At 41.6% G+C, this 19,492-nt stretch overlaps 2 protein-coding genes across 2 annotated transcripts; both read left to right on the forward strand.

The window, feature by feature from the left end:
- Positions 1 to 714: 714 nt before the first annotated feature.
- Positions 715 to 17,829, forward strand: LOC139467843 (uncharacterized). The gene is made up of 12 exons (XM_071249347.1): positions 715 to 768; positions 2,512 to 2,907; positions 3,579 to 3,647; positions 6,089 to 6,206; positions 8,458 to 8,556; positions 9,894 to 10,007; positions 12,193 to 12,329; positions 12,862 to 13,092; positions 15,439 to 15,520; positions 16,166 to 16,275; positions 17,316 to 17,438; positions 17,755 to 17,829. The coding sequence occupies exons 1-12, from the start codon at positions 715 to 717 to the stop codon at positions 17,827 to 17,829; spliced, it is 1,608 nt and encodes a 535-aa protein (XP_071105448.1).
- Positions 6,400 to 8,019, forward strand: LOC139469093 (trichohyalin-like). Its single transcript, XM_071251221.1, has 4 exons — positions 6,400 to 6,809; positions 6,848 to 7,087; positions 7,309 to 7,678; positions 7,711 to 8,019. The coding sequence occupies exons 1-4, from the start codon at positions 6,400 to 6,402 to the stop codon at positions 8,017 to 8,019; spliced, it is 1,329 nt and encodes a 442-aa protein (XP_071107322.1).
- Positions 17,830 to 19,492: the final 1,663 nt, after the last annotated feature.

Raw genomic sequence — 19,492 nt, forward strand, 5'->3', positions numbered from 1 at the left:
CACATTAGTATTTCACATTAGTATGGTACATTGGTAATACACATTAGTATGACACATTAGTATGTCACATTAGTATGACCATTAGTATGTCACATTAGTATGTCACATTAGTATGACCATTAGTATGTCACATTAGTATGACACATTAGTATGTCACATTAGTATGACACATTAGTGACACATTAGTATGTCACATTAGTGACACATTAGTATCTCACATTGGTACGACACATTGGCAAGACACATAAGTACGACACATTAGTATGTCACATTAGTATGTCACATTGGTATGCCACATTAGTATGACAGATAAGTATGGTACATTGGTATGACACATTAGTGTGACACATTAGTATGTGACATTAGTATGGCACATTAGTATGACACATTTGTGACACATTAGTATGACACATTAGTGACACATTAGTATGACTCCATATCACTTGCCTTTTGGTAATCTACATGATTCTAGCCGTAAGAATATATGGTCTTGTTATATGATTCTGTTTTAATTATATTTAAACATTTAGGAATGTTACCATATGGTATGAATGTATTTGTTAAAAAAAAATATTTCAATAAAGTCATAAATATAAAAAATGATTTTTGCTGTACAGTGATGCCATATTTATTTTGCTTTCCGGTTTGGGAAATCTGACTGACCTCCTGGAGAGTTGCCCTGTAGCAGTGTGGTACACCCACCACCCTGTCGTCATGTGCTGGGTTTTCAGTGAGGAGAGTCGGGCACAGCAACTGGGCCACACTCTGGTGGGTGTCTCCTGTGTGTGTGTGAGTGTGTGTGAGTGTGTGTGTGTGTGTGTGTGTGTGTGTGTGTGTGTGTGTGTGTGTGTGTGTGTGTGTGTGTGTGTGTGTGTGTGTGTGTGTGTGTGTGTGTGTGTGTGTGTGTGCAACTGTACACTGTATATATCCTACAGACAAAAGTAGGGGAACTGATGAAATGATAGTGAAGGTGTAATAGCGATAAATGGGGCGTGTAGATCAATATCACCTTGACGGCATACTGTTGATTAACCTGCGTATGGTTGTCCCTCTTATTGCCCACTGTTCTGCATGGAGAGCTGCCCCAAGTTGGGCCACGTCGGTGGGTGCTGGGCCTCTGGTGTACACTCCCACAAGGAACATCCCACAGATGCCCCAATAGGAACATGTCAGGGTACTGAGCATGCCAGTCCCAAGTCCGTACACCTGTGATTGTTGATGTTGTAAACCTTCTGTGACGTCATCATAATGTTCTCCTTTGGGGTTAAATCTCATAAACAGGGATGTTGTAATATCCCTGTGATTTTATATGATATTCCAGGCAAATTTGCTATATAATGTGTTATAATAACCAGGGGATTTTATTAACACAACTTCCGTTTAGACTGTAACATGTAAATGTTTCTCACTAGAAAGTTATATTGCGTTTGAACACAATGTAATGAAAAAAAATAAAAAATATTTGTTTTGGTTATTTTCCCAGGATCGAACACACAACCTTCGAATAGATAGCCCATTTTGTGTATCTCTAGGCTACAGAGCCGCTGATAAATCACAATGCTTTCTACAATGTCTTTTTCAAGAACTGAACACCAGCAAAAGATATTTTATGCCCGTTTCCTAAGGTTCATGGAAACCATGTTTGAAACAAATGTTGATAAATGTTGTTTTAAGTTTCTTTTTTCGGTTTATAAGTTTAAATATTTCTCCTCGGGGTTTTCTGATATTTAAAACTCTTATCCTTGGGATAAAACCTCGGGGTGACATCCCTTGGTTTTATCCTGTGGATGCGTGATTTAAATATTATGAAAAAGCTTGGACATAATTTATCCTCCCCTTAAAACATGGTATTTGAAAGGTTATTAGAGACTGTGGACAGAGTAAATTGTTGGCATTCTGGGTTAGAATAGGTGGCCAGTATTTTGTGCTGATTGTAGGAGGCCATTTCATGAATCAGATGGTCAGGTTCTGAGACTTGATTGTTTGTCATCGTACCCCTACGGGGTGGATTGTTGCTCAGAATATCAGTCACTTCACATCTGTGCCAGACTGGATTATTTACAGGTCACCATTATATTTTCAGTTTATAAAATTCCCCAAATTTCAGTCAGACAACTGGACTGGCAACTTTGCAAATAAAATGTTGCCAATCCAGAATTTTCAAGACTAACAAACAATAGTAACAAAAGGGTAAACATAAGAATAGTATGAGGACAGAAACTTGATATCAATATATGCGGAAGTGATTATATAATGTGTTTAATGTTTACAGTCTCTTACACTGAATTAAAACTAGAATGCTTAGGTAATTCAGGGAATACAATAACAGCCCAACCATCGGGAGTGCAACTTTTCAAAACTGACCGTCCATCGTCAAAACAGGCGGATATTTTAAACAAGGATACAGTAAACTATGTTTATAATGAATATGCTTATAACAAACAACGTATAACAAATTAAGATTAGTGTCCCTTTGAGTTCATTATGACCGTAGTTTACTGAATTTTGTAGTTGGAGTACTGGCTGCCCCTGATTGATGTGAAGAGTCTGGAGACAACATTGTCCTCTACCACAGCACAGTGCAGTCACACAGGCCCACAGCACACTGTCCCAGAACAGCAGCATCCTGACACAGATCGTCATCCAGCAGACACAGAACCACACCTCACAGATGCAGAACAGCAGCAGACGGACATAGTACAGCATCATTCCGATTCAGAACAAGATCATGCAGATGCAGAGAATTGGCAAAGAGGGGATACAGAGAGACAGCAGCAAAAGGCTATGGAGAGAGATCATGAGATCACAGATACAGACAAGATGACGTCAGAGATGGCGTATCCTGACACAGACACACAGTTACTGGTGGAACTCGCACACAACTCGGCCTTCATCCACACCCTAATGGTAAACACTGGGGAGACTTTGGTAACTCGTGTCTAACATTTTATAATGAGAAGGCAAGATGATATACATTACTAGGCACCAGACCTGTGAAGATCTGGGGTAGAACAGGTCTTCAGCAACCCATGCTTGCCATTTGTAGGCGACTTTGCTTTTCATAAGAGGCGACTAAGGGGATTGGGTGTTCAGGCTCGCTGACTTATTTGATGGATGTCATTGTATCCCAGTTGTGTAGATCAATGCTCATGAAGTACATCACTGGACTGTCTGGTCCAGACTCTATTATTATCATATAGCTAGAATATTGTTGAGTGTGACATTAAACAACAAACAAACAAACAAAACTAGGCACCAAAAGAAACTGTATGTATATATATAACTTGATGTAAACTGATACATTGATTGAAGCGTTCATAAAATCTTGCCCACAGTGTACACCAGTGCCTGAAGCCAGTACTCATGCTTGTTTATATACATATATGTTAATGTGATCCCAAGTACATTACATATTGACATGAAAATATAAAGTCTACCCTCACCATGGCTGCTCTAGCTTAGACACTTTTCCCAGAAAGCATGAATTACATAATGAAAACATTTTATTACTTGATCAAGTGTGAAGTCTGTAGATGACTTGAGTATGATATAAGCATTTTCTTCATTGTCTTTTCCAGACAGTGCTTGCGGCACGGCAGGAGATTGCAGCCATTGCTGCGAATGTTGCAGAGCATTTGGCTGGCATGGTAGAGTAGCCTTTATTGTCCTGTATTATCAGGGGTGAGGTAAAGTGGGGCTTGATGTCGCTTTCAAGATGACTGCACTTATAGGGACGTCCATCTGTCTGTCTGTCTGCTTAATCTTGTCCAGACTAATGTTGGTTTTATAGTGCTAGCCTACTGAGATACCATGCAGTGGAATTCCCCACTGAGACATAGTACACCTACTCTGAACAAACAAAGTCCTTGTTTTATTCTGATCGCCAGGCAGGGTAACAACAAGTATCATCTCTTAACATGTTTTGGTATGACACGGCTGGGGATCAAACTACCAATCTTACACTCAGAAATGGAGGGTTCAACATATAAATCTACATGTTGTGTTAATCAGTGTTATCATACCTCCATGTCAGAATGATGAGATCTGATTGGTCCACGTGATCTTGTTAAAGTACTGTGTAACCAGCCTTGAAAGGAGAATAAATTTCTCAGGTGGGGATAAATCCCTTATACCCCGCTTCAAAACAAAAAGCTGCACGCTTTTTCCGAGTCAATGGAAGTCATGTGACATAACGCAAGCTAACTTCAGCTCAATGGAACAGCTGTTTTGCTATTAATTTTGAATTTGTTTGAATTCTTTTACAATGTCATGTTAAAACATATCGGTAAGATAAATTCGCTGTAGCAGGATCACTCTTGGTACATGGGGTTTTATGTGTCAAATGTTAGGTTTCATAGATTAAGTATAAAACATAACGCGGGACACATAAAACCCCATGTACGCCCTGCAAGTAATGCCGAGTCAGCGGGTTGTTAATCGTGTTTCATCCGTGTGGGAGTTCTGGTTCAGGATGGTAGCCCAGTAGCCGTACCTGTTGTATGAGATGACTGATGAGTTACAAGTGTGTGGTTACAATGCGCGGTTACAATGTGCAGTTCCAGTGTGTGGTTACAATGTGTGGTTAAAGTGTACGGTTACAGTGTGCGGTTACAGTGTGCAGTTTCAGTGTGTGGTTACAGTGTATGGTTATAAGGTGTGGTTACAGTGTGCGGTTACAGTGTGGTCTCAGTGTGCAGTTACAGTGTATGGTTATAAGGTGTGGTTACAGTGCAGTTAAAATGTGCGGTTACAATGTGTGTTTACAATGTGCGGTTACAGTGTGTGGTTACAGCGTATGGTTATAAGGTGTGGTTACAGTGTATGGTTACAATGTGTGGTTATAGTGTGAGATTACAATGTGTGGCTACAGTGTATGGTTACAATGTGTGGTTATAGTGTGAGATTACAATGTGTGGCTACAGTGTATGGTTACAATGTGTGGTTATAGTGTGAGATTACAATGTGTGGCTACAGTGTATGGTTACAATGTGTGGTTATAGTGTGAGATTACAATGTGTGGCTATAGTGTATGGTTACAATGTGTGGTTATAGTGTGAGATTACAATGTGTGGCTATAGTGTATGGTTACAATGTGTGGTTATAGTGTGAGATTACAATGTGTGGCTATAGTGTATGGTTACAATGTGTGGTTATAGTGTGAGATTACAGTGTGTGGCTATAGTGTATGGTTACAATGTGTGGTTATAGTGTGAGATTACAGTGTGTGGCTATAGTGTATGGTTACAATGTGTGGTTATAGTGTGAGATTACAGTGTGTGGCTACAGTGTATGGTTACAATGTGTGGTTATAGTGTGAGATTACAGTGTGTGGCTACAGTGTATGGTTACAATGTGTGGTTATAGTGTGAGATTACAGTGTGTGGCTATAGTGTATGGTTACAATGTGTGGTTATAGTGTGAGATTACAGTGTGTGGCTACAGTGTATGGTTACAATGTGTGGTTATAGTGTGAGATTACAATGTGTGGCTACAGTGTATGGTTACAATGTGTGGTTATAGTGTGAGATTACAATGTGTGGCTACAGTGTATGGTTACAATGTGTGGTTATAGTGTGAGATTACAAGGTGTGGCTACAGTGTATGGTTACAATGTGTGGTTATAGTGTGAGATTACAGTGTGTGGCTATAGTGTATGGTTACAATGTGTGGTTACAGTGTATGGTTATAAGGTGTGGTTACAGTGTATGGTTACAATGTGTGGTTATAGTGTGAGATTACAGTGTGTGGCTACAGTGTGTGGCCTGGATCAAAACTCACAGTGTCAACCACTGGTTTTCCTGGTCTTGACTCAGTTATTTATAAGTGGAACGGACCTGGCTGTAATATTGCTGTAATAAAGCAACATCCACTCACTAACTCATTGTAGCTTTAGAAGGGTCTTATGTTTTTGTTTGTTTTTGTTTACCATATTTTATCCAGTCCATATTTTTAGGTCATATAGATATTTTATTATTTATTTCCCAAAATGTCTTTTTGTTAACAGCGAGTTTTCGCAGGTAAAGTGTTCATATCAACTGTTATCCTGATGCCTTATTTGTATTTGTTTGATATCTTATTACCCTCGTAGCTGTGTGAGGAAGTGCCAGACAAGTCCGCTTCAGCCAGTACCTCCACTGTCAGTGTGGTGCTGGACACCTGTACCACTCTCTTCCAGCAACTGTTTCTGCAAGACTCGCTCCCACAAGGTAATATGCCCCTTTAACTCATTCAATAAATAGTCCTGATGGCTTCGCATAGAAAATACTAAAGAATAAAAATTATTCACATATCTTTTTTTAATATGATCTCCTTTGACTTTGATACACTTGGGGGCGGTGGGGTAGCCTAGTGGTTAAAGCGTTCGTTCGTCATGCTGAAGACCCAGGTTTGATTCCCCTCATGGGCACATTGTGTGAAGCCCATTTCTGGTGTTCCTTGCTGGAACGAGAGAAGAGTCAGAGGGTGCTAGGTCAGGAGAAGAGTCAGAGGGTGCTAGGTCAGGAGAAGAGTCAGAGGGTGGTAGGTCAGGAGAAGAGTCAGCAGGTGCTAGGTCAGGAGAAGAGTCAGAGGGTGCTAGGTCAGGAGAAGAGTCAGCAGGTGCTAGGTCAGGAGAAGAGTCAGAGGGTGCTAGGTCAGGAGAAGAGTCAGAGGGTGCTAGGTCAGGAGAAGAGTCAGAGGGTGCTAGGTCGGGAGAAGTGTCAGCAGGTGCTAGGTCAGGAGAAGAGTCAGAGGGTGCTAGATCGGGAGAAGAGTCAGAGGATGCTAGGTCGGGAGAAGAGTCAGAGGGTGCTAGGTCAGGAGAGAGAAGAGTCAGTGGGTGCTAGGTCAGGAGAGATAAGTGTCAGAGGGTTCTAGATCAGGAGAAGAGTCAGAGGGTGCTAGGTCGGGAGAAGAGTCAGAGGGTGCTAGGTCGGGAGAAGAGTCAGCAGGTGCTAGGTCAGGAGAAGAGTCAGAGGGTGCTAGGTCTGGAGAGAAAAGAGTCAGTGGGTGCTAGGTCAGGAGAAGAGTCAGAGGGTGCTAGATCGGGAGAAGAGTCAGAGGATGCTAGGTCGGGAGAAGAGTCAGAGGATGCTAGGTCGGGAGAAGAGTCAGAGGGTGCTAGGTCTGGAGAGAGAAGAGTCAGAGGGTGCTAGGTCTGGAGAGAAAAGAGTCAGTGGGTGCTAGGTCAGGAGAAGAGTCAGAGGGTGCTAGATCGGGAGAAGAGTCAGAGGATGCTAGGTCGGGAGAAGAGTCAGAGGATGCTAGGTCGGGAGAAGAGTCAGAGGGTGCTAGGTCTGGAGAGAGAAGAGTCAGTGGGTGCTAGGTCAGGAGAGATAAGAGTCAGAGGGTGCTAGGTTGGGAGAAGAGTCGGAGGGTGCTAGGTCAGGAGAAGAGTCAGAAGGTGCTAGGTCAGGAAAAGAGTCAGAGGGTGCTAGGTCGGGAGAAGTGTCGGCAGGTGCTAGGTCAGGAGAAGAGTCAGAGGGTGCTAGATCGGGAGAAGAGACAGAGGGTGCTAGGTCGGGAGAAGATTCAGCAGGTGCTAGGTCAGGAGAAGAGTCAGAGGGTGCTAGATCGGGAGAAGAGTCAGAGGGTGCTAGGTCGGGAGAAGAGTCAGAGGATGCTAGGTCGGGAGAAGAGTCAGAGGGTGCTAGGTCAGGAGAGAGAAGAGTCAGTGGGTGCTAGGTCAGGAGAGATAAGTGTCAGAGGGTGCTAGATCGGGAGAAGAGACAGAGGGTGCTAGGTCGGGAGAAGAGTCAGAGGGTGCTAGGTCGGGAGAAGAGTCAGCAGGTGCTAGGTCAGGAGAAGAGTCAGAGGGTGCTAGGTCGGGAGAAGAGTCAGAGGGTGCTAGATCGAGAGAAGAGTCAGAGGGTGCTAGGTCAGGAGAAGAGTCAGCAGGTGCTAGGTTGGGAGAAGAGTCAGAGGGTGCTAAGTCGGGAGAAGAGTCAGGGTGCTAGGTCGGGAGAAGAGTCAGAGAGTGTTAGGTCAGGGGAAGAGTCAGAGGGTGCTAGGTCAGGAGAGATAAGAGTCAGAAGGTGCTAGGTCGGGAGAGATAAGAGTCAGAGGGTGCTAGGTCAGGAGAAGATTTAGAGGGTGCTTGGTCGGGAAAAGAGTCAGAGGGTGCTAGGTCAGGAGAGATAAGAGTCAGAGGCGGTCTAGATGACCTACAATGCCAAAAATTTCAATTTTCATTTCAATCACTCATACTTGGAAACTGTATGTCCTTCTTTGCTAAATAAATGTATTTTGAATTCAGTCGACTACCTTGTGTTGAAACTTGATGTGAGCTTCCAGATGTTCCTTGATTTAAGAATATGAAGTGTCACTATCACAAATTAATGAATTTAAGATACTATGCCTCCATTTTAGATCTACTTAACAAAAGGAGCTGCTTTTTGATGTTTTAGATTAACAGAAATTCTGCAAATTGATTTTCAATAAACATGGATGCTTTTTAGCCCCAGATATGTTTGGTTACAGACTATCAAGTGATTAACATGCTCAAGGTGATGATAATTTTGATGCGAGGCAGTGGCAGCAACACTTGCGATGCTTTCAATGTCAAGAGTGTCTATCATGGTAAGATGTTTGTAGCGCACAAATGACATTTTATCGGGAAATATTCATCTAATCCTTGCACCCATTCTTTTCAGATTACCTTTGACTTTATTGAGAATAGGATCACTTGAGTTTTGCTGATTGCTAATTGTGTATAAGCGTGTAAGTATTGGAGTTAGATGGTTAGATTAATGACTGTTGAGGATATCTGGTGAAAGGTTTCTTTTGGAGGGAACAATGTGAAAAATGTGTCACAGTCAGCCCTGATCCCTCCATCATACCCCACAGTCAGCCCTGATCCCTTTGTCATACCCCACAGTCAGCCCTGATCCCTTTGTCATACCCCACAGTCAGCCCTGATCCCCCTGTCATACCCCACAGTCTGCCCTGATCCCTCTGCCATACCCCACAGTCAGCCCTGATCCCCCTGTCATACCCCACAGTCAGCCCTGATCCCCCTGTCATACCCCACAGTCTGCCCTGATCCCTCTGTCATACCCCACAGTCTGCCCTGATCCCCCTGTCATACCCCACAGTCAGCCCTGATCCCCCTGTCATACCCCACAGTCTGCCCTGATCCCCCTGTCATACCCCACAGTCAGCCCTGATCCCCCTGTCATACCCCACAGTCAGCCCTTATCCCTCGATCATACCCCACAGTCTGCCCTGATCCCTCTGTCATACCCCACAGTCTGCCCTGATCCCCCTGTCATACCCCACAGTCAGCCCTGATCCCCCTGTCATACCCCACAGTCTGCCCTGATCCCTCTGTCATACCCCACAGTCAGCCCTGATCCCCCTGTCATACCCCACAGTCTGCCCTGATCCCTCTGTCATACCCCACAGTCAGCCCTTATCCCTCGATCATACCCCACAGTCTGCCCTGATCCCTCTGTCATACCCCACAGTCTGCCCTGATCCCCCTGTCATACCCCACAGTCAGCCCTGATCCCCCTGTCATACCCCACAGTCAGCCCTGATCCCCCTGTCATACCCCACAGTCTGCCCTGATCCCCCTGTCATACCCCACAGTCAGCCCTGATCCCCCTGTCATACCCCACAGTCAGCCCTGATCCCCCTGTCATACCCCACAGTCTGCCCTGATCCCTCTGTCATACCCCACAGTCAGCCCTGATCCCTCTGTCATACCCCACAGTCAGCCCTTATCCCTCCATCATACCCCACAGTCAGCCCTGATCCCTCTGTCATACCCCACAGTCAGCCCTTATCCCTCCATCATACCCCACAGTCAGCCCTGATCCCTCCATCATACCACTGTCAATCCTGATCATATTCTCTCATCACGTTCAGCTCATGCAAAACTTTATATTATAAGATATATTTCCTTATGTTTCTAGTGGTGAAGTTTGTTGGAAGCCAGGAAGAAGACACTCAAAGTGAAAGTATAAAATGGTGTGTGGAATACCTGCTGAGATACACAGATGACCGGATTGTAGCTGATTGTTTATGCAGTAAGTGTCCCTGGGCATGTCTGCAATGCTGTTAATATACCCATTGTGTTCTGAGGCTCTTGATCAGTTCAAGGTTGACCTTGTTTTATTTAGTTTGTTTGGGTCACCATGGGCGTTTATTTATTAAACTCTTCATCAAACTAAACAAGCACGTCTCACACATAGCAATAGCATAAACAACTTAGTACATGCATTTAAATGTCAACAGTGCCCATTTTTGGTCATATATTAGTATTCATCTGCAATAGGATTTGCAACCAGTTTCGCTTTGGTGTAAACGAAAATTGATATTTATTTACACTGAAATACATAATTAACTTAGTAATCAACAAAATATCAAACTCTAAGGTATCATTTTCACAAAACTCATGAACTTTGTATGGTAATTAACTAGACTAAGTGTGGTATATCTATTTATGTAACATTTAAATACACAGACATCAAATTTTAGTTGTAGAGATATAACACTCCAACTTTGAAAATATTGAAAATGGATTGGCTTTTTCCTTGTGGATCCAATTTGCTTACTATAGACTCTAGCGACGTCTATCTGAGGAGTGGAGAATGAGAAGTCAACATTATATTATACACAGTAAAAAAATACATAGTGTCCCTTCAGAGAATTCAGGTAAACAAACAGCTGATAACTAACTTGGTCAATAAAAATGTGAAATTTCAGAAGAATTATCACCAGACATGATGATTTACAATTTATATTGTATTTTCTGTTCTGCTAGGCATTATTTTATATGCAGAAATAAAGATTACTGCATGTATTTTCTCGTAAACTAAGCCAGAAATAGTAATCAGCTGTATGCACATTTTCTACCAATCTACAGGTGATTCAGTTAAAAATATACCCAAAAATACAACTTCAAAGAATTTTGATGCAATGATCTGATGAATTGTATCTGAAACTATTATTTTATCAGAAACAACATATTCCAGTATTTAGTTGCAGCTTTACTACCGGGTATATATATTTAGAAAAATGATAACCATAAGCACAGCATTATGGAACAAATGTTTGCTATTGCCAGATATGTTTACGTATGAACAATTTTATCAGTCACCATTGAAGCCTCCCGCATTCTTGCTACAACAAATGAATGAAAACAAAATGTGAATATTGTAATTACAATTGACGAAGGTTATGTGTATAATATCAGGCAGTTACCTTGTTAGAGGAATGTATCCGTCAATATCCACACAAAGGACCAATATTCCTTACATCTGAGGCTGTACAATGAAACTTGTTCGAAGTCACAGGTCTATGTAACAATCTAACATTTTAAAGTATATATAGTGTTTCCAGATATTATAACCCGTGTTCTTCTCTCAACTGATCATGCAAGTTTGTTTCAGGTGTTTCACATTGTGTCATGTCTCATTGGTCAGCTGGGATAGCACACGTGATAACTATATTCATGGATGTCCATGGTTCTTTAAAATTACAGTGAGCAATCAATCAAAGTATTATGAGCACTGGCTAATCCTTTCAACAAAGTGTGCTGTTTTCACGTAGGCACTTCAAGCCCAGATATGGGTGTATTCTGTGTGCTTTAGTAAACCTACATATATAAACAATTACTCTTGGCAAATCTACTGTGCAAGGAGGCACGGGTGGCCCAGTCGTCTAAGGCGCCGCGATTCGCTGTGCAGAGTTGCGTCTTTTGGGCACGCCCAAAACCTATGATTGTGGGTTCGAATCCCGGTTTGCCCCGATTATGTTTCTAGGTTTGTCAGCACCATACCCATGCGAGTGGGTTTCACCGAAGTGGTAAACGTCTGAGACCTGCATCACTTGGGGCTTTCCTCTCACATTAAGCTGACACGCCGTGACATAACTGGAATACTGTTAAAAGCGGCGTTAAACCCAACTCACTCACTGTGCAAGATCAATCAACCTATTATCGATCAATGTTATTTGCTGCTCAACTGACCATTTCTCTCTTTCTGCAATGCCAAGTGCATATTACATGACATGTAATACATTCACCACATCAGATCTGGACTTATATCCCAGTCTTAGATTAATACCCCAGACACCAGAAATGCCAAATGCGAACCACTGATTGCGATATATAAGATTCTTATCAAATTACTTGAACATAACTTAAAAATACAAAATAACAAGGTAACTGACTCACAAATGCTGATTGACTTGTGGTCTGATCATTTTTAGTTGGTCCTATCCTTGTCCAAAACAAAGGCTTCATGGTGAAACTGGAGAGAATTTTGTCAGGCAGTTGCCATACAGAGGTGGACTCAGTCATGAGATTGGTTTCCTGGCTAGCAGCTACAGCAAGGCCAGAAGGTGAGGTAAGTCTAGCCAGAGGTGGACAAATAACACTAGACATAGGTGAACAGTAACAAGACTAGACAGAGGTGGACAGAGTGATCAGACTAGCCAGAGGTGGACAGATAACACTAGACAAAGGTGGACAGAGTGACCAGACTAGCCAGAGGTGGACAAATAACACTAGACAGAGGTGGACAGAGTGACCAGACTAGCCAGAGGTGGACAGATAACACTAGACAGAGGTGGACAGAGTGACCAGACTAGCCAGAGGTGGACAGATAACACTAGCCAGAGGTGGACAGAGTGACCAGACTAGCCAGAGGTGGACAGAGTGAACAGACTAGCCAGAGGTGGACAGATAACACTAGACAGAGGTGGACAGGGTGACCACACTAGCCAGAAACGGACAGAGTGACTACACTAGCCAGAAGTTGAATGAGTGACCAGACTAGACAGAGGTGGACAGAGTGACCAGACCAGCCAGAGGTGGACAGAGATGAGGTATAAGGTAGACTATTTGAATTAAATTAATCTGCATTGCTTTTCCTGTAGGTTCCCTACCAAATCCATGTGAGCCACATCTTCTTGCTGGATGTTGTCACAACAGGCGATGGAGCCACCCCTGCTGGAGGCCTCAGTCTGCTGTCTGCAGCCCTGTCTGTTCCCCCCAGCACACAGGGGCCTGTCGTGTTCAGTAGAGACAGACTTATACAGGACACTCCTCTGTTCACTGCCAGGGACGTCAGGACTCTCTACTTCCATCTCCAGCAGCTGGTGTGTCAGGTTGGTTCATAAAGACATTTATCTTACCTCCTTGTCAGAATGTTGAATTCTGATTGGTTCACGTAATCTTGATAAAATACTATGTATCCTTCCTGGGAGGGAAATATATTTCTGAGTGGGAGAATAAATTGCTTATACTCACCACGAAGAAAACAGGCTGCATGTAAATTTCTGAGTGGGTAATTAATCCCTTACACCCCGCTACGAAGCAAAAACCTGCACGTTGTTTACGAGTCAATGAAACAGCACAAGTTAACCTCAGTTCAATCAAACAGCTATTTTCTATCAATTTTTGGTTTGTTTTAATTCTTTTACAATAGAAGACTGAAACATGTTGGCAAGATAAAGACGTTGTAGCTTCAGCTTGTGGTATAAAACCTAACACAGGATGCAAAGGACCAAATATACCCCTCGTGATACTACAACAACTTATACACTGTGTAGTGTTTGTCAAGTCAACATAAGTGAATCCCTATTGTGACATACAGACAGTAATCTCACACAATATAATTTCCTTCCCAATAACATGTACTTCTGTATTTGATCCTGTATGAATCCATCCTTGTGTTTGAGATTACTGAGTGTAACAAAACAACTGATATGCTGTAATTAACTCATCTTGTTGTTCCATTTGTATCTCACCTGATTGAGAGTCAAGTGAGGTTTTGCTGTGGCATATTGTGTATCTTTCTGTCTAGTTGTGTATGATATTTATATTTTTGACATCTACTCTGAAACCACAAGGTCTATTAAGCTGGAACTTTGCTGTGAATCTCAAGAAGTTGCTCACAAATCTGATTCCAGTTATCCAGTTATAAACATGAAATTGTCGTCTGTAACTATTATTTAGCCAATTTGCATGTATCATTCTGAGTATGTTCAGAATAACATATTTTTTTCATATTTTACAACCTACCTTTCATCAATTTTCACCATGGCTGCCATGGCAGCAGTATTGAAAACGTCACTTTGCCCATGACTCAGACATGTCTGCAGGATTATCATGAAGAGTCAAATGAAAGTATGTGCTATGCCCACTAACACGTTTATATTAGGCTGTATTTAAGAAAATAATGAGTTCAGTAAAACACTGCAGGGAGAATAAACAGTTTATTTTCCCTGCAGTGTTTTATTGTATGATAAATAACAATCGCAAGTCATTTATTTCTTATATAAGATTTCAACATTATGTACAGTCTCTTTAGTGATGTTGATAAAATGTACAAGCTTTAAGAATATTTAGCCGTTTTTAAATAAGGATGACTCCCTCAATACAATCCGACCTCAGCAATGTTGGACAAGTCCATTTTATGAACAGGGGGGTAACTTTGGTATTTTTCCTGATATTCTTACAATTTTCACGTTGATTATCTGTACCTCTTCTCCCATTACCGATTGCCATATCTCGTGTCACTTTTTGATGCAATCGTTCGGCCATTGCGTTTATCTACATTGCCCAGCTACATTTATGGGAACAACTCACGAGAGTTGCACAACCCATCCCTGGTGTTGCCTAGATCACCCCAATCTTTGCCGCCTATAGTAAGTTGTTAGGGTCACACCCTTCACAGGACATCTTGCTTTCAGGCGGGCTGCATAGAGTTTTTAACAATAGATATTGAAAATCGCCTTCCTGTTATAGTACAGAATTCTTTTTTGATAACTATCATAATAGGAACAGATTTGAATCTATGGCATGGTGCCATTAATGTCATGGGACGATCTCGTCTAGATGTCGTTTGTTTTAGCTTGCCATGCCCAGGTCTTGTTGCAACCCCACGTTTGATGCTACATGTCCCACAATCGAGAAGTTACATTTTTTGATTTGCCAAACTTTTGGGCAGTTTGGGATATTGATGTGTACTCCTCTATCATACTCACAATTCACCATTTTGTCTGTTCATTGGATACTGTCTTGGATTCATTTTTAAACATGTTCTTAGCTCAGTTGCATTGGTGATTGTGAGTTTCCCTATAGGCACACACACTTTGGCTTCTGTGTGCATTTTCATCCTGTGATGTTCATGCAATTTTATTGTGATTAGATGTTGCGTTCTGATGCAACGCCACAGTATCGTACTTGACACCTCATCAATAGCTACCTTCAAATCATCAGTTGCCTTATTTTTTGTCGGTAGTATATAATTTTCACTGCTGTTTTGCCTTTTAAGCCTAATGGAATCTGTTGGCTCAAAATGTTGTGTTCAATGGATAAATTTGACGTTAATTTCTTATTATTGTATATAAAATATTTTGTCGGTATTAGTTTGCAATACAAATTGTTTACAAATATGTTCTCAATTGTCTCATTCAGGCAAATAAAGAAATGTGTAGAATGTTTTTCAGGATTGCCAGGTTGTCTTCAACTGTGCACTGGAGTGTATATACAAGCTGTACAAATATGCCGCCGCAGTGCACAAGGCTCTAGGTAGGAAGTGGTTTCTTTGCTGTACTTCTTTAAGAAGGAAATACATCCAGTCCATTAATGAGATTGTTCGGACTTCCAGAACCCCAGTTTTTTCACTGAAATAATATAAGGCTTTAGTATTTCTCATCGCTGTACACAGGTTTATTTTCAGTTGAGTATGCAAAGTCCTCCTAGTTTTTTTAGGAATCCTATTCCCTAATCTAAGTACAGTCAAGTCCTGTTAATCTGACATGGTTGGTTGCATATGATTATGTCAGATTAAGGAGTATGTCGTATAAACAAAATTAAGTAGTATCAAGGTTCGTGATTGAAAATTGGACAACTACACGATAGATAACGATACAAATACGTTGTTATAAGAAAAGGAAAAAGGAAATGTTTATATTGTTATGTTACATTGTTTGTGGAATATGTTTTCTAATCATGCAACCTCTAAAGCTTAACACAAACCTACTGTTACAGGCTACATGACTGTATGACTGCAATTGTTCAAGCTATGGGTGAACACTAGCATTATTTCATCAATACAAAATAAGGCTGCATGGATTTGTATCTTATTAATATATTTCTTATTGGTACAAATAGTATGTTTTTTTGTGATAAAACCTTATCGAATGTAAATTTAAACATAAGCTTATTTTGCAGCAAGCCAGCTGTCCAGCCAGCCATGGAACAAGCTGTGGCTGGAGGCGGTGCTACATGCCTCCTGGGACCTTGGTTGTCTGAGCCAGGAGATGCTGCAGCTTCTACAGATGGTAACTGTGTACTGCAAACTGACTTGGCCACTATGCTTTGTTTGTTTGTTTGTTGTTTAACACCGTAATACTCCAGCTATATGATGGTCTGTAAATAATCGTCCCTGGACCAGACAGTCCAGTGATTGACATCATGAGCATCAATCCACACATTTGAGATACGATGACATGCATCAACCCAGTCAGCGAGCCTGACCACCCAATCCCGTTAGTCGCCTTTTGTGACAAGCATGGGTTGCTGAAGACTTATTCTACCCCAGATCTTCACAGGTCACAAGTGGTTGCTGAAGACCTATTCTATCCCGGATCTTCAGGGCTCTGGGCACTATGCTCAATCTAGACACACAAGATACACTAGACGCATTTAAAGGGGTTCTTGGCTCTTGATGAAACTTGCTATACAGATCAGTCTAGTGGTGAAGTGGTGCCTTTTGATGATTTGAGATTTTGAAAATTACTGAACAGCATTATTGTACTGAATAGCCCCAGACCTTGGGGACTCATTTTTAAACATGTTCTAAGCTCAGTTGCATTGGTAATTGTGAGTTTCCCTATAGGCACACACACTTTATTTATTTTTTACAGAGTTATGACCCTTGATCCATGTTATTTTACTTGGTGCATTGTTTATGCAATGGGGACAAGTTCCTCAGAAACTACTAAAGTTAGCTTATCTAAGAGATACTTATCAAGACAGAGTTATTTTTCCAGAGAAAGGGCCTTTTGTGTGTATTAAATTCACATTTAATCATTTTTTTTCTGACAACATAAAGCGACCCTAGTGCCTATCTCTTATTTAGGCTTTATAGGACTGTTTTTCATAGTTTATGTTCACTACTATATGAACAGACAAAATTTGAAAGTGCCCCATGGCGGGGGGAAAGTGATAACGCTGTGTTTTTTTGTTGTCATGGCTCAAGAAAATATGTTGCCGATAGAACAAAGATCAAAAAACTTGTTTGGTTGTCATGCTAGAAAATTGAATGAAATATGTGTGGAATGAAATGCAGGTGTTTATATGAAACATATTACATCATCAGCTGAGCGACTTCCCCACATGTCAGGAACTGATAGCTGTGTCCGGGGAAACCTTTCTACATGCAGTACTGAAGTCCCCTCTACAGGAACATGAGGCTCAACGTGTCACACACATATTATCAAAGGTTATGTTATTTCCAAAACTAACGCCAGTTTCAGTTCATGAACTTTGCAAGTCTTGTGTACAAACATTAGGGTATGATCAGTGGAAATATTGCTTACTCATCAGAGATTAATTATTAGTATCCTATTTAGTAAGCCTTTCACCTCTGACTTAGCTGTAAAATGCAGTTGGAACTGTAGAATATGTTGAATAGAAATCGCACATGAAGGTAAGAGTTTAGAATAAACAACCTTTGAATAAAAATGTGAAGATCAACAGAAATACATGTGCCTGCATTGATCATGTTCAACGGTGTGTCTTTTTGCTGGTGGTTGCAGTGCATGTTGGTGAAAACTGTGAAGCCTCACCTCCTCCAGCAGGTGGAGAACCACCTCGGGCAGCCAGTGCACTAGTGGGCGTCGTCAGGGAAAGACTGACCCACAGAAGTAATAGAAAGAGACACTTGGCCTTACTTCTAGCATTGCTGAATGCAGGGTAGAAGACTATGAAGCCTCACATCAGTAGTGTTTGTCATCAGGAAACACCGACCCACAAAACAACAAATATTAAAAGACACTTGTACTCCCAGCACTACTGAATCCAGGGTAGGAGACTATAAAGGAACAACAGTGTGGACGTCATCAGTGTGAATGGAGTTAACTATGATCATGCACAACGGAAGCAATCCCATTTGCTTTGTGTGGGTCTCGTAGGTCACCTCGGCCAGCACTGGGGGAGATCCTACTGGAACTAGTTCACTGATGGGGCTTATCGTTACCGGTACATGGCATGTACAGGATGATTCTTACTTCCTCTTTTCTCTGAATCAAAGTATATACTATCTGTTAAGCATACAATAAGCTATTTTAAAGATTTCCAGGTTTCTGTGTATTTAGCATAATAAACAGTGTGGATACCAGGTGTCACACATTGTGCAGGAATTACTATGAGCTATGGTTTGCAGGTGTGGTGAGTCAGAACAGTTTAAACCATTTCCTAATGCAGGATGATGTTGAATGTGCCACTGTGGCGGTTACTGATGGATGATGTTGAATATGCACTGTGGTTATTACTGATGGATGATGTTGAATGTGCACTATGGCTGTTACTGTCGGATGATGATGAATGTGCACTGTGGCTGTTACTGATGGATGATGTTGAATGTGCACTGTGACTGTTGCTGATGGATGATGTTGAATGTGCACTGTGGCTGTTACTGATGGATGATGTTGAATGTGCACTGTGGCTGTTACTGATGGATGATGTTGAATGTGCACTATGGCTGTTACTGATGGATGATGTTGAATGTGCACCGTGGCTGTTACTGATGGATGATGTTGAATGTGCACTATGGCTGTTACTGATGGATGATGTTGAATGTGCACTGTGGCTGTTACTGATGGATGATGTTGAATATGCACTGTGGCTGTTACTGATGGATGATGTTGAATATGCACTGTGGCTGTTACTGATGGATGATGTTGAATATGCACTGTGGCTGTTACTGATGGATGATGTTGAATGTGCACTGTGGCTGTTACTGATGGATGATGTTGAATATGCACTGTGGCTGTTACTGATGGATGATGTTGAATGTTCACTATGGCTGTTACTGATGGATGATGTTGAATATGCACTGTGGCTGTTACTGATGGATGATGTTGAATATGCACTGTGGATGTTACTGATGGATGATGTTGAATATGCACTGTGGTTGTTACTGATGGATGATGTTGAATGTTCACTATGGCTGTTACTGATGGATGATGTTGAATATGCACTGTGGCTGTTACTGATGGATGATGTTAAATATGCACTGTGGATGTTACTGATGGATGATGTTGAATATGCACTGTGGTTGTTACTGATGGATGATGTTGAATATGCACTGTGGTTGTTACTGATGGATGATGTTGAATATGCACTGTGGCTGTTACTGATGGATGATGTTGAATGTGCACTATGGCTGTTACTGACGGATGATGTTGAATGTGCACTGTGGCTGTTACTGATGGATGATGTTGAATATGCACTGTGGTTGTTACTGATAGATGATGTTGAATATGCACTGTGGCT

Source organism: Haliotis cracherodii, unplaced genomic scaffold, assembly GCF_022045235.1.
Source record: "Haliotis cracherodii isolate W230 unplaced genomic scaffold, xgHalCrac1.p SCAF_2, whole genome shotgun sequence".
Lineage (NCBI taxonomy): Eukaryota > Metazoa > Mollusca > Gastropoda > Lepetellida > Haliotidae > Haliotis > Haliotis cracherodii.

Excerpts from the sequence above, each read along its gene's own strand:
- LOC139467843 (XM_071249347.1), top strand. The coding sequence starts at position 715 with ATGTGCTGGGTTTTCAGTGAGGAGAGTCGGGCACAGCAACTGGGCCAC. Across the intron at positions 10,008-12,192 it reads TGTAGCTGATTGTTTATGCA|TTGGTCCTATCCTTGTCCAA; the intron begins GTAAGTGTCCCT and ends GATCATTTTTAG. Across the intron at positions 13,093-15,438 it reads TCCAGCAGCTGGTGTGTCAG|GATTGCCAGGTTGTCTTCAA; the intron begins GTTGGTTCATAA and ends AATGTTTTTCAG.
- LOC139469093 (XM_071251221.1), top strand. The coding sequence starts at position 6,400 with ATGGGCACATTGTGTGAAGCCCATTTCTGGTGTTCCTTGCTGGAACGA. Across the intron at positions 6,810-6,847 it reads CTAGGTCAGGAGAGAGAAGA|GGTTCTAGATCAGGAGAAGA; the intron begins GTCAGTGGGTGC and ends TAAGTGTCAGAG. Across the intron at positions 7,679-7,710 it reads CTAGGTCAGGAGAGATAAGT|AGGGTGCTAGGTCGGGAGAA; the intron begins GTCAGAGGGTGC and ends GAGAAGAGACAG.